The 15,071-nt window shown below is 42.5% G+C and overlaps 1 protein-coding gene across 1 annotated transcript in view; it reads left to right on the top strand.

The window, feature by feature from the left end:
- Positions 1-15,071, top strand: part of LOC143375545 (uncharacterized) — a 146,752-nt gene that overhangs the window by 32,679 nt on the left and 99,002 nt on the right. The window contains exon 3 of the mRNA XM_076824771.1: positions 2,639-2,746. Within this exon, the coding sequence (XP_076680886.1) occupies positions 2,639-2,746 (108 nt within the window). The remainder of the gene's footprint in view (positions 1-2,638; positions 2,747-15,071) is intronic.

Genomic DNA, 15,071 nt, shown 5'->3' with positions numbered 1-15,071 from the left:
CGAAAGATTCTTGTAAGCTTCGATTAAATCATATCAAGTTCTGCTATTACTTGCGATATGTCTGTTTCCATCGCCATCCAAGGCTCGTTTCTTCCGGCGCCATTGAAAATAACACAAACGCGTCGTATCGCCTCGCCTCGTCACGAATTATTGCGTTTTACGATTCAGAAGCGAAATACATAGCCGACCCCGATACGCGTGTGCCACGGGGGTTTAATACGATTTTCGAGTCGTCGTTGTTGGCCCACTCGATTCGTGCAATCTGCTCCGCACAGCTGTCACCGTTGGGTCCAGCATTCCGCAATGGAGACCCCACCGTTCTCTATCTGACAAGTCGAGCCTTCTCTCCAATTTCACGTTTCCCTTGACTCGAACCGTTCGCGGTAAGGACACGAGGCCTTTCTTCCTCCGCCATTCTCTCCCCCTCGTGCTGCAGAAAACAGTCGTCGCGGAGATTGCGAAGTGTCGTTGCGGTAAAGAGTGCTCGAAAGTTTTCTGGAAGTTGTCGATGACGGTGGAGAAAGTACGATCGACTGGGATGCTTCGATGGGAGGCGGCAGCTTTTCCTGCTCCGCCAGGAACATTTCATCCCTTGAGTGGGGCGAACAGACCTATCCGTTGCTTATTTATGCAGTGAGGTGTAAGCAGCCTGCAGACAAAAAGAATTAGAAGATGATACATGCTAATTAGTTACGCAGAGGGATAATAAATAAATAGGGATAATAAATAAATAAATAATAATAAATAAATAAACAGGGCTTCTTCCTAGACAAAGTCAGATTTAAAGCTTCGCGATTCAAGAACGTCCCCAACCACCCCGAATAAAAAATTAATCCTCAATCCCAACGAAGGACCGCACAAGCCACAATTCAAAACCCAAGAACACTCCATCTCCTTCATTCCGCAATAATCTCTCATGACCGATTTCCCCGCATCTCCTGGTAGCCGTTCACCGAACCACACATAAATTTAATATCCCCCCTCCCGCGCGAGTCACACGGCCATCGAATTAAATCCCAGCCGTACAAATTTCGCGTATGCCGAAAAAGTGGAAACGCCGTGTCACGGTAATCCGGGGCCCAGGTCCCAGCCGTGGCGCATTTTTCGTCCGAAATTTCTCTGCCAATATTTTCTCGTTTTTTTTTTTCGGTTCCCCTTCTCTTCTTTTTTTTTTTACATCGGCTACCACATGGCACCCGGGCCATCGATTCCGTGGGCAGTCTGCGTAGCAAGTCGGCAGATACGTTCATTTTAACGCGCAGGAGCCGCCTGTAATCTGTGTACCCGTAATAACTTTTGCGTGGTTAGCAGCTGACCATGCATGGAATTCATTATGCTGAAACAAATATGTAAATCTCCATATATTCCTGCCACGGTTATACATATATGGTCGCGGCTGTGCTCCCTGGCTGGATGCAGATATATCTTGCACGGGACGCGCGCGTCCACCCCCGAAACGGACAGTGACGGTTGGTGAGGGAGGGGGAGAAAAAAAAGGAAGAGACTTATCTGACCACGCCAGTTGCGTCGGACATGTTAATAATGTCAAGGGTTGAAAATCTCGGCCACTTTATGCTCTACCCTTTCCCGAGGATATTATTTTTCAGGATTTTTACGCGCGCCCCGTGGTAGTAATTTTTGACAGGCTGCACTTTGCCCGTTCAGGAACGTGAAACGACCGGTGCCCTCCTAATGGGTGGCTGTTTGTCGATTAGATGAAAAGTGCAGCTCTGTTCTAAGAATGGAAACGATATGTGTTTGCCTCCGGTTCTTTAAATTTTAACCCTCGTCAGACGGCACAATTTTATAACGTGAACGGACGGCAGAGGCACAATTGCACTCTCACATATTTTATTTGAATATTCTCACTGTCGGTATAATTTGTACGATAAATTGGTAACATTTAGACTCAATGAAAGTCAATAAGAAAAATCCCAAATTTTCTTTTATAATGTAAATTATCTATTTTTTACTTTTTTATAGTAAAATAACATTATCATTAAAAAAAAATCGCATTCTTTTTTTCTTGCATTATCTTCATTCAAAATATATGGGGGCGCCATTGTGCCTATGCCGCTGTTATGGATGCAACCCTCGACTGGACCCCCTATCTCGGAAGGGGGTTGAGATATTTTTCTAAAATTTGGTCTTTATAATCTAGACCAAAAATTTAGAGATGTCACGAAACTTCAGCCCTCCCCGGCTTCTCGAAAAGAAGTTATCGCAATTTAAAAACGCAAAAGTTACAATTGTACCTATGCCGTCTGACGAGGGTTAAACAATTCACTAAAATGTCGCCTTCCGTATCCTCGAGTCCCTGGCGCGAAATATGTCCCAATGTTACGAAATCTACTTGTTTTTCGCGGTTTTACGCAGCCTCAAGAAGCGAACAAAGGAAACGCAAATGCTCGTAGTCTCGTTTCGACTATCATGATTCCGTCTCGTTCATTGTTCTACTCGCGGGATGACGGACGCTCCCCTCAAGACTTCTCCCTCATCAAAATTCATGGAAACTATTTTAATTAAAGATTTCTCCCCCCTCCCCCCGTTATAGCGGTATTTCCGTTTCGCCCCGTTCGCGCCGTTGCGAGAAAGAAGAGGGGCCGTTTTGGAACGTCATGATCGTTTGTTGTTTCAGGAATATCCATGCACAAAGGCTATGCATTCGTGCAGTTCACAAATCCTTTTGATGCTCGCAGCGCCTGCCTCGGCGAAGATGGCCGCACCGTTCTTAGCCAGATACTCGGTGAGTAATTCCTCCACGTGAAAACGTTGATACTTAACGCCGCTGATCCACGCGCTTTCTGTTTAATAATTCGTCGCAACATCGCCTCGCCGGGCTGTTTAACGGGGGATGCCAATTAATTATTGGCTAGCTGAACGGTCGTTTTAGGGGGGTTTTATTTATGACGGTTAACCTGCGCTGCGTGAAAGATGAATCGAACTCGCGGGTCCTTTGACGCTCGCTGCTTTTTAGATCCCCCGTTTTACTGTTTATCCGATGCTCTCTGTGAAACGTACTCGCCACGATCGGATTTTGACGCCTGATTATCGCTGGGAAAACTGTGAATGGGGGAAATAACCGATGGAACTTGTAAGTAGAATCGGTGAAATTGGGATTAGCTTCTCTTTGCAGGTTAAGCGAAAAGTAATTGCAAAATAGATGGATAAAAATTTGAACATCAGACGTTTGATTTAGGAATAAAGTATTCCTTCGAGGGAATTTGTATAAATTTGTGCTTCGCGATAGCTCAAAGATTATTTAGACGGTGGGTCTGAAATTATATTCTAATATTCGAAGCTTTCGCGACTGGAATAGTAAATTGTGCTTTTATTCTTTCCCCTATTTTCCCATTTTAAAGTCAATTTGGCGCCTCTGCTTAAATTAGAAACGTCCATTATATACTTACGCGATAATATTTTAAATTCTCTGCTGTATCAATGATTTCAAACTAAAGTGCAGATAGTTCATCGTTTATTTCCGCCACGAACGCGTCAGAAGCACAAAGATAGACCGATCAAAATTTAGTCGAGCCGGGAACTCGGTAAGACTCGGTGGGAACAGCGCGCTCCCATTCGACATATCGATCAGGAACAGCAGAATTCTAAAGTCAGGGGTCGCGATCGACCCTTGAAGCAATCATTTACGAAACCGGCCCTTGGCTCGTTGGAGTTAACTTGGTGCTGGAAGGTTCTCCGCAGAGAGGAAGATCGGTGAACAAGCCGAGCAGATCCTTAAAAGCGAAGCATCATCGACTCACGGCCATTAGTTTCAAACTTCCCTGGGGAATCTGACTCGAGACAGGGGTGCCTTCGCTCGAGAGCGTTCGGTAAACTCGCCAACTCCGCGGAGAATCGACTGTTCTTCCTGCTCCTTTACGAATTTACATGATCGTCGACGATGCGAGCAATCCCGAGCGTATTCTTTCGCCTTTGTCGTTCGCGCACACAACCCGGATCGAGTTGCAAATTTTCGTGGCTTCCGGTGCGCGGAGGTTGGCTTAACCTAAACAGATGGGAACGCGGCCCCGCGTTCTGGTAGTTCAACTTGAACGGGCTGCTGCGAATACTGCGGGCAATAAGACAAATGTACGTGCAAAGGATCCCTTCGCGCTGACTGACCTCGGTGAGACTACTGTATGGTGGTTAAGGTATGAGAAGTTGGAAGGTTTTTTTCGGATTGAAGGAGGGTAATTTTCTAATTATTGAGTGAAGTGTTTATTGAATTTTTAATTTTTGATGAGCCTTGGCGTGATGGATCTGTGTCGAAAATAAGTAAATAGGTGTCCGAGCATTAATAATAGAGATATTTACATGGAAATTATTCAAAATTTCATAGTGGCCGTGGGGTTGTAGTGGGTAAAAATCCCACACTACCCTGGCGCCCCGGGGGATTCCCCTCTGAAGGACTCGGGGTGCCTCTTGAAGGTTTCCCTAAGTTAAAAAAAATTTATAAAAACAATAATGTATAAAAAATATTTATAAAGTTTTTTTTAACGCGGAGACATCTTCAAAAGGCACCCCGACGCCCCCAGAAGGGAATCTCCCGCGGCGCCAGGGTAGTGTGGGATTTTTACCCACTAAAACCCTAAATTAATTAAATCTCTATTATTAAGGCTTATTGGCTGAAACGCTCGGACACCTATTTACTTATTTTCGGCACAGATCCATCGTGCCAAGGCTCATAAAAATCGGTGTCTACCACAAGGTGTCCTCCCCTTGTCAGAGAAATCGTGCTCATCGCACAGTGCGTTTATCAAAATTGCTTCCGCGAGAATGGCTGTTATTCGTCCATTTTCTTAACGTTTTTCTATAACAAAATTACTGAGAGTTGCTGCATATATGTACTTTGAAAATAAGCGAATAGTTGGAAAAAAAATATACACCAGATATTCCACAAAAAATTCCCGAAAATCGCGTTCTTCTTCGCCAGCTGAGTAGGCACAACCCCTTAAGTTTTTATGTTTATTTTCTAAGTCTCCCTCTTCGCAATTTGCAAATAACACAATCGGATATTATAGAGTCTACGAATAGTTGAAAACAGAATCGTGCTTGGCAAATTAAACAACCATGGGATGATTTTAACATACTCCGTTGAACCTCCAATCCTTGGAATAGCTTCGTAACTCCTTCATCCCCTAAAGTCATATAGAAAAGCGTGGGAGACGTCTCTTTTCCACGCAGCTTCAAGTTCACATAAAGGGTGGTTGCTTTCATCTGATAAACACTTTTAATACACCTATCTACAGAAACAAGTTACACCGAACACTCGATATGTACAATGAATACTTACAAAACAAGAGTCTAGTTAGAAATTCATTCACACCCGCGCAGTGTCTCTGAAAAAGGTGCCACGGTTTTCTCCGTCACGAGGAGGCCGCTCCACTCGACATGATTAATCTCCATAATCCCGAGAAAAGCAATCCACTCCTAAACACAAGAGCAGCTTCGTTAGATCCGCTTGCCCCTTTATTCGCAGTGCTTCAAAGGTTAACGGCTCGCCGCTAAATAACAGCCCCCTCCCCCCCCCCCCAATAAATATCCTTCAAAGGGTCCCCTGAATCGACTCCGCCGCGTCTTTCAGACCCCGGGAACACCTCCGCGGAAGAAACTTGCGCATTAATCAAAGACGGAACTTCATAAGTTCCGTCTGGCCGGCATTCAGATCGCGGGGCCGCCAGGCAGCGCTGGTAATCGTTGCTGAAACGCGGCCCCCCGCTTTTCCGCGGCGTTTCTTTTCCATCCCCCTCGCGGGGGTGGCAGAGGCGTGTGTATCGTGAACAGAGTCTCGCGGCGGGCGATACAGCACGGCAAGGATCAACGACAGGCCCTGATACCACGCCTCCAAGTAAGAACCCGCCGCTATCTACAGCGGTCCTTTCTTCGTCGCTCCCTCGCCCGGTTAGCCGGGGTCTCTCGCTCGATTCGCCAGAAATCTTTCTTTGGCTAATGCAAGAACTGTGTTCCCACTGTAGCTCGCAGCCGCCTACCTTCCGGCGGCCATATACCCGCCTGCACATACACGTTCAGCCGGGTTATAGGTGGAGGGTTGTAGGTAGACGGGGGTAGACGTGCATTTACAAGTGCAACTCACCACAGGGAGACCGAGGCCGAACCTACCCCCCCCCCCGTCCGTTCTCTGCCTCTATAGCCGCCTTCCTATATAATTCTCACGACTGCACACGTTTCCGCGTACATAGAGAAACTTCCAGCCGTGAGAAACACTCGAATAAAACTGCAGCTCCTTCTGGTGGCATCAGCCGCCCGCCTGCCCATTCGCGATTCGCCCGAGAACCGATCGTTTTCGCGCTGTCGAAGCGCAGAGCTGCTTTCTGGCTGGTGCAACCTAGCGCTCCTCGCGGTGTAGGGTGAATGAATGGGGGACCGTCCGGGGATGTAATTATGTGGACCTGGGGGAGGGTCAGGGCGAGGCTCACGCCTCGGGCTGAGGAATTGGGGGGAAAGAAGGTGGATTGAATATTGGTTATGGGGAGCGGAGTTTAAAGTCTTCACTTTTTCAGGGGTAGATTGAATTTTCTTTCCCCGTTTATGGTAGATGGGGGTTGGTAGAAGTAATGCACGTGGTTTCTAAGATTTCCGACGCGGGAGGGCGGAGAAGAATTTCGATGGCTTAAAGTTGATTTAACGCGGTAATTGTTAAACTGACAATGGTCTGGGTTAGATTTGTGATAACAGGTGTTTTTTTTTTCTTCTGTTATTTCGTCGTGCATTCTATGACGTACCTAGTCATCGAATATCCTGCATTCACTTCGCATTTACTCGAGAATGCATGATTGAATATTTTAGGCTGGTATTTATTAGAATGTATCGTGTATGGGAAGTTTTACTGCCGCTTCGTGTCATTTTATGCGACACGCTCCACACTTTACATCGGCCTAGATATATTCAAGTGTCACGTTTACTACCCTTAAAAGATGGCAAAAGGCTATCCACGAGGATACGCCGCGGCGATGCACTTTGTCCCTAAACTTCTGAATAAATTATTACGTAAGATACACAGCAATCAGCAAATTGCTGATCCAGGGAATACGGTCTATCCACTTTCCACTATACTGTGTCGATACTCTCGCAAGATTACGATCCTGAATTACATTCGCGGGACAATACAAGCTACGTAGATCTACGTTTCTAGGGAAATTCCTTCTTTCCACAAGCGCCTCCTCTAGTAAAACACTCGATTAATCTGTAGCACAGCATTTGCTTGATTACGAAGTGGATACAGACTAGCCACCAACATAAGCAATAAAATATTGACGAATCAATAGGCGCCTCTTTCGCGGACTATTAACGGCAATTGATTATTTACTTGCAACGGGTAAAACCTGTCGGCATTGCCCGGAAAACTAAAATACATCCGATAAAGTGCCTATATAAAAATAATATCGCCGGCAACAAGTCCAATTGTCCCATAAAATTCACTTAGAGTTCATTTCACGTTAATCACAATTAAAACATTCCCGCGGACGGTGAAATAATTTCCAGCACACTTGCCCGCCGTTCGAAAACGTGATTCCATCGCGAACGAAATCAGAGCAATTATTCCATCATTGCACCCTGTACTTTATTCCCCTCGAAACGGTCGCCTCGTGCGTGTTACACGAACATTTCCTAACGCAATAATTCCCGGACGAAAATTTCGGAAAGTTTCCCCGGAAAATCGTTCTCGCGAGTGCGCGTACGTTCGCGGCGGGCAATGATTACCCCGCAAATTGAATTCGATCGGGTCGCGAGGAGAGGGGGAAAAAAGAAGGGAAGAAAAAATATCGCGTTCCGCTCGTTAATTTCAATTATGCGCCCGTTGGGACCCCAGTTTCAATTGAAGGAGGGAATTTCGCGCGATCATCGAATATGAAAGCGCCCAGAAAATTGGAAAGTATCGCCAATTATCGGCTGGCCCACGCCAGAGGATGTGGGTTGCTTGTTATAGGTGCGTCGGGCTTCGACTAGCGAGCACAACGACAGAGAGCGCTGATTTATTATGCTAATCTCATTATGGATTAATGTGCTGATTTACGGGAGCACCGTCGGGGGGCCTTTTTCGTTCTGGATAGCTGGCCGCGATGGTCCGCGCCGCACGTCATGGACTTACGTGAAATCATAGGTGGCCCGTAAGCCGCTGGAACGGGATTTCCGCGAAAAATGTTTAGATATTCGGCGGAGAGGTGAAATTGTAAAGACCCAAGGAAAATACGTTCCACGGCGCGAGCCCGGTGAATACCCTGAGATATTCCTTTTTCACCGCGTCTTTTTATTAGAATATGTAAATCGCGGCTGAACCGCGGGACAAAAGAAATTCTCGCCGGCAAAGCTGTGTTGGCATTACGAATTGATTTGTTGTGATTCACTTCTCTGGGTTTTATTTTTAATTTCGTGGCAGATGTGAATTGAAATCTGCGGAGAGTCTTAATCAGATTTTCGAGTTGCTGTTTCTTGTGAGTTTAGGTTGAAAGGGTTCGTGTCAAGAAGCCTGAGTTATAAAATAATGTGTTGATAAGTATCCCAGAGGCGTTAATTTGAAAATTGCTTAAATCTACGTGTGAATTTGTGGCTAAATAATCACGAAGATTTATTATGTTTTGATCACGTTTGAATACTTTTTTACATTTTTTAAGTACCGATAACTTTTTGTGTTTACGTTTTAACAGGTACAGTTGTTTCTTTTTTATTACGAGGATACATACACGAGGATTATTGGAAACAATGATATGCGCAATCTTGTTCGAAGCTTATTGAATCGAAAAAGCGTATGAGAAAGTTGGTATTTATTTGCTAGTACATGCAATGCACGCAGTATTCGTGTATTCAGCAAATGTTTGGCTTCGCGTAAACTCGTGCACACGGATACACACGCGCGTGCCATTTAGTGCCATATTAATTAATAATTGAACAGTGTACCGCGTTATATGAATAATTCATAATTAAGGGCCACACTTTTCATTTAAACATCGCCCCGTAATACGGATACGCAAGCAAATATTAAACTATGGACCACGTTTCCAGCGCAAAATATTTTTTAATCAAGCAGTAAAAAGCATTGCCTTTTCACTAAAAATTACGAAAAAAGAAAGGAACTTCCTGCGGAAAAGAGGATCCCGGCAGATTTGAATTAATCAGGGATATGTTGCAAAAATATCTTCAAATTCAGGGTCGCTATTAACCACTTCATTAATAGAACACTTCTTTTAAATTTTAAATGCAATACAACGATCCCCTTGCAACTAATTAACCACAGAATACGGGACGAGGTGAATCTATTGAAAATTTCATCCCCTCGTGATCAGTTAATTACGGTTTGCAAATGATTGGAGATATTGGGAGTTAATTATCTACATAATACTCGATACTACTATGTGTGCCTCGGGAATTTTTTACTCGAAACATTGGCCCCGTATATTTTCCTATCGCGAAAACTGCGCCCTAGAATTGTTTCACATGTCAAAATCGAACTGGAAGTGATCCTTGAAACAAAGCGTGCTCCCACTAACGAAATCCACGTGCTTGTTAACGATTGCAAGAATGATAACCTGTTATTCCCATTAAAACTGGAAAACGTTTCATCCTGATTCGTTGTAACGTCAACTCGGCATTATTCGACTGACAAAACGTTCCTCTGGTTCATATTCTACTTTAGGATGATGTAACGGGGATTCGTATAGAATTATAGTTCGCGTTGTTTAATTGGATTAATTAAATTCGTCGGTAACGAGACCAGAGTGGCTACTGGATACAATGGAACAAAAACACCGGTGCACTCGCTCCTCGAAATTCCGCGCGAATCTAAATGTCACGAGTATCTAATTGTCAAACGCATTGTTGTTAACTTGGATGCAAAATGTATTAGTTACCCCTGGAGTTTCCATTGTCCATTTGCTCATCGAGTTGACTAATGAGTCACAATGTCAAATGGGTATTGATTCTGTGCGCTCGTATCATCTAACACCGACTGTTCAGGTTATTTTATTCAATCAAATGGGGATTAGAATATAACTGACGAACCACTGTCGTTTGCATGATTAGAACTAGCTGTTAGAAATATTATTGCCGTAATATTAGAAGGCCTGAGAGGCTTCAATGAATAGTAATTTTTAAAGTTACAAAACGAATGGATAACACTAATAGAAATATTGATAAACAACAGTGTTTCTCAGGGGGAGAGTCAAGTATTTGTTATATCAGAGCGCTGAAATCTTCGCTTCGAAAAGCATTCCCCAAATTTCAAGAGAAATTAATCGATAGAATTCACGAAATTAGAGGCGAAATTGTTTATATATCGAGGTAGGTGCCGCTAAAGCCAGCAAGAGTATTCCAAAGCAGCTTTGAATATTCCTAACGCCGCTATCTACTATCAGAGAGCAGATTATGCAGTCTCAGAAAGGATCATGGAATAATGGACGCCGCCCTCCATATCCAGGAGTGGTCGTGCGATAAAAAGCGGAGGCACATTCTTCCCGAAGCGCAAATCACTTTTTTCCGCGGCAATAGACGAGCAATGCCAGCCACCTACGGTTATTTTATTTTATGATCGGTATTTTTATGCGCACGTGCGAGAGTAGAAGTTGCATTTAATCCTTCTGGAGGAGCGTTCCCAGCGTGGATAACTGGATCAAACTGCTGGGGCGACGGGGATGGTTAAATGGGGAGAAGATGGCCCGAGCACAGAAATCGCGCGGGGTTACCGTTTTATGGTCCCCCGTCCCATAGAAGGCCTCTATTTCGGCCTCGTTCTCGTCTTTTTACCCTTCTATCCTGCCACTTTAGCGGTTCCCAACACGTGGGGCGTAAAGCGACAAAAATCGTACACAGGATTCGTAAGATTTCATAAAGGAGAATAGTTTCCCCGCGGATGCAGAAACGTGCTTTAATTTCGACATAAGGTGAAGATGATTCGTCTGAATTTTTTCTATTATCTCGACATCATTTTTCCTGGAGTTCAGGACTTCGAATGTATTTTCTGCAGTTTCTTTGAACAACTGATTGAAATCAGAATGTCAGGGCAGACTTCTGATGCACCTTTTCTGAACATTTCTTTCCCTGGGAATCAGGTGATTTGATAATATCTTTCGTGGAGCGATGTCGATAGAATACAGGAGTGGTTCGCGTGTAGATATTGATTAACAATTACGAAGGTGTAAAGATTAAGAATAATCGGCAGAGTTTCCCTCTGTGTTTGATTTTATGCCTTTTATTTCCTCGTCCGTGCTCCTCTTTTTTCCACCCCCTCCTCTGGCATGCACCATTAAGTCCTCTAAATGAGACTCGAAAGCTGGCAAACTCTTGAGGATAAAATCCTGGCTTTTCGAGGCTATGGTTCTTCTAACAGCGGGAAAGCACGCTCGTGCGATATTATATGAAAACTATTCAGCTTTACTGTCATTCGCTCTTAGGCCTTCAAGTTTGGCGAGTTTCTTCCAGGCGATCGTGCTTTACGATACTTTAAATTCATTCCCCCCTTGGACACTATGGCATCGCTATTATCTATCCAATATGCTCTCTATGTTGCCTTCGAATCTACTCGACATTCTCGGGGAATTAGGATGGCGAAAGTTCGTTGCGAACCAGCATATCAATCTACCCATGCTCGACCGTTGGTCATAGAATCAATTTAAAGAAATCTTTTCGGACACTTGACTGCAAGCAAGATAAAATTTTGAATGCTCTTTCAACTACCCGTTCTGGTTTTCAATCAGTGGTCATATTGAATGGATGGCAGATTGCAAGTTGCATTTATAATATCCATTCATCTTCCTTCTCTTCCATTGAAAAGAGAAATGAAATCGTTGAGTAATATTTTTTAGTATTCATCTGCAATATTTATATTTTAGCTGTACTGAAATAAATCATCTTCCTTTCCACTTTAATATCAACTCTCTTCGTTTCATTACTTAATTTTCTAAGGTTCTTTACTAATTGCCATATCAATTTACAAATAAAATGACAAATACGAGATTCTAATATAGTAATACTTAAAGCATTACAAACTTCATTTAATAAATTAATTCGCGTTATTCCGCTTATATTTTTATAAATATATTTGTTCATGTAACCTCAGCAAACAATTATTTCTTAATATCAGTGAAAGATTCCAAAGTATTTCGCCACCAGGTAGCCGAGGCGATACACAACAAAGCGTTACAATTTCGCGCGACCTTCCTCCAGTCGAATCTCCTTGGAACCGCGCGCGTAGCGAGGGAAGCTAGCTTCAGGCTTATTCCGTGTTTAGACGTCGCGTCGTCGGTATCGGTCGAGCGTTACGTGTTTGCCGTGGTGAATATTTATCCATATACCGTCGTCACATTAAGCCAATTTCTCTCACGAATACTTCAAACATAATCCTTACGCATCTATTTCCAAGGAACGTGCATTCGTTTGATTAATAGACCGATATTATTACGAAAACAAGTGTATTATTAATGTTTCTTTTCTTGTGCTAAAGATAGATTTGTGAATTGTGTAGTTCGAATAGAACGAGCCAAGTGAAGTTGGCTCCGAGTGTAAGTTCACTCGCGAAGTCGCCGCCAGGTGGCGAAGTCGGTTTCGCACGTCGCGTCCTTCGTTCTCGTGCAAGTCAACGAATACGTATTTCTTTTCCGTTGTTTTTAAAGTGAAAGTATCGTTTGAATAGCGTGTTTCGCGTGTAACAATGTCCTGCGAAGGGATGCTTCACTTGAGACGACAGATAAGCGGATCGAGGGATGCTATAGATCGATGCAACTTGTTGAGAGGATGCAGGGATATACGTCTAATAACGTGAGTCACATTTTCATATATCAAACATCGGTATGTCGCGTCTTATGGCATTCGTGCGTCGTTCTGTAGAAAATTAAAGCCTTGTCGGTCATTTAATGTATGGCTTTTATGAAACTGGTATTGAATCGAATTTGAGCTATAAATATTCCATAATAAACGTAGCAAGCGATGCAAAACTGATTCCACGAAGAAAATTTATGTTAAGCAAAATAATGATGCTAATACGAATTTAATATTTTTCATGGAAAGCCAAAACAGTGTATATATTATTACGTATTTTGTTTTTTACGTTTTATACTAAAATATTAACTAAAATATTATTTATGTTAAAATTCCCTGTGCGCGTTCAGTTAAATTTTAGATCTTGTTCGATTCAAACCTTCGATTTGGTAAAATAATGGGTCCTATTAGTTTCAATTGGTGGGTTTTTTATGTACAATATTTATTTTAAATGAAAGAAATAGAGACCGACAAGGCATCGAGAGAAATTTTTATATCATACTCGCTCGTGTAAATACGTGTGAAAATGTAAAATTCTATAATGTTAATTGCAACACGCAAAGTGAAACATATACTCGTAATTTCCTGCTTAAAGATAGGATGAAATAGTAGCAAGAGAGTTAAGAATTAAATAGGAGGCTTCATTTCGTTCTGCAGCATTTCATGTATATAATTTCGACTTTCTTGATTCCCACGAGAATATCGTCTGTACCGTGGGAAGAACGCGCTCGAGTAAATTTACGGCGAGATGCTGCTTCACTATACTACTCCATTCTGCCATATTAGACCGTATCCTTGAATTCACATGCGCGACGCAAGATTTATAGCGCAGCTAAACTCGATGCTAAATGCTCATCGTTATGAACGAAATTCTGCTTCTTTTATTCCCATATGAACCCTCTTCGCGAATATTATCCTTAACGAAGTATGTAGAAATCCACGAAGAATCAACATCTAGACTTCCATTATATCTCGATCTATGCGATTAAATTAAAATAACCCGAATTCTGGGTTCAAATTTTATATATGCTCGATTTTAGCAATGCGTTTCAAGATATTTATCTTCAGACATCATCTCGATCCTTGAGATCCACCAACATTTATAAATTCAAATATAGGTGCCTATTTATCTTTCTATAAATAAAATCGTTGTGTTACTCACTGATTCATCAACGTCCAGAAGGGATTTTCTGAAAATCCATCCCCAAGGGGGTGAAAAGCCGAAAAATGTATTTTCTCGGTCTCCTTAACACCTCTTAGTCTCTACTAGATATCAACTTGCTTTTTACTTAAAAAGGTTACCCACATAAATGCCTAAACACCAACATGTACATATATAAATGTTCGTTAAACAAAGGTAACTTTACAAAAATTGCTTTAAAAAAATCAGATATAAAAGTAATTTCTTGTAATTATTCGGTACGATTTAATTACATCGATTGTGACTTCCCTTAGTATTACTCCACACACTTCGATTAATCGTAGAATCGAGTCTTTCGCTTCGATTTTCATTAGGAGCATGAATTTACTTTACTTCATTAATATACCGTTGTATTACGATTCATTGAAACACTCGGTGAATATGTGTCTATGGTAATAAGGACGAATGGGGCATATAGTAGCATTAAAATAAACGACGATATCGCGACTATTCAGCGATTATTTAATGGCTCTTTTGTTACGACAATCGTCTATTAGCATGTGAAGTATCTTCCACTTCGCCGCATAATGCATGGTAATTGATATATCACGAATGCCACCGCGGGGAGGGTGCACTCGGTTGGAATTGATTCGTTTCATCTTCGTAATCAATCACAATCGGTCACGATCAATCATTTTAGTTTGTTTTTCGTTGTTCACTCAGGATTTGAGTGCTCCGTATTATCAGTCGCATGGTTGATCATACTACGTCAGATTTCTACCTTGTTCCTTAAAACTGATATGAATAAGTGGAGAATACGATGCTGACGAGTCGACTGAGATTATGATCATTGTTTCTTGTAGTACTGCGTACAAATTTTGTACTGTTCGCTATAAATATCCCCAGGGAAAGGAATGCAGTCGGAAAATAATTTATAAGGACTATTCTCCTTGCAAAAATCAAACACAAGGAGCGTAAATTCTCATTCTATTATTTATTTCATTATGTGCATGTTTGGAGATGCTAATGAATCTGTTTCACAAACAATTCCTTCGCTATCGACGAACATGAACAACGCGAAACGCGTGCGCTGGTACTTACCATCCCAGGTGGTGCAAAAACAGTTCGTTTCGTTAACAAAATTCTTCGTTAAAATATTAAT

Source organism: Andrena cerasifolii, chromosome 12 (genome assembly GCF_050908995.1).
Source record: "Andrena cerasifolii isolate SP2316 chromosome 12, iyAndCera1_principal, whole genome shotgun sequence".
NCBI lineage: Eukaryota > Metazoa > Arthropoda > Insecta > Hymenoptera > Andrenidae > Andrena > Andrena cerasifolii.
Note: the sequence above shows the minus strand (reverse complement) of the source record. Positions and strands in the feature narration are given on the sequence as shown.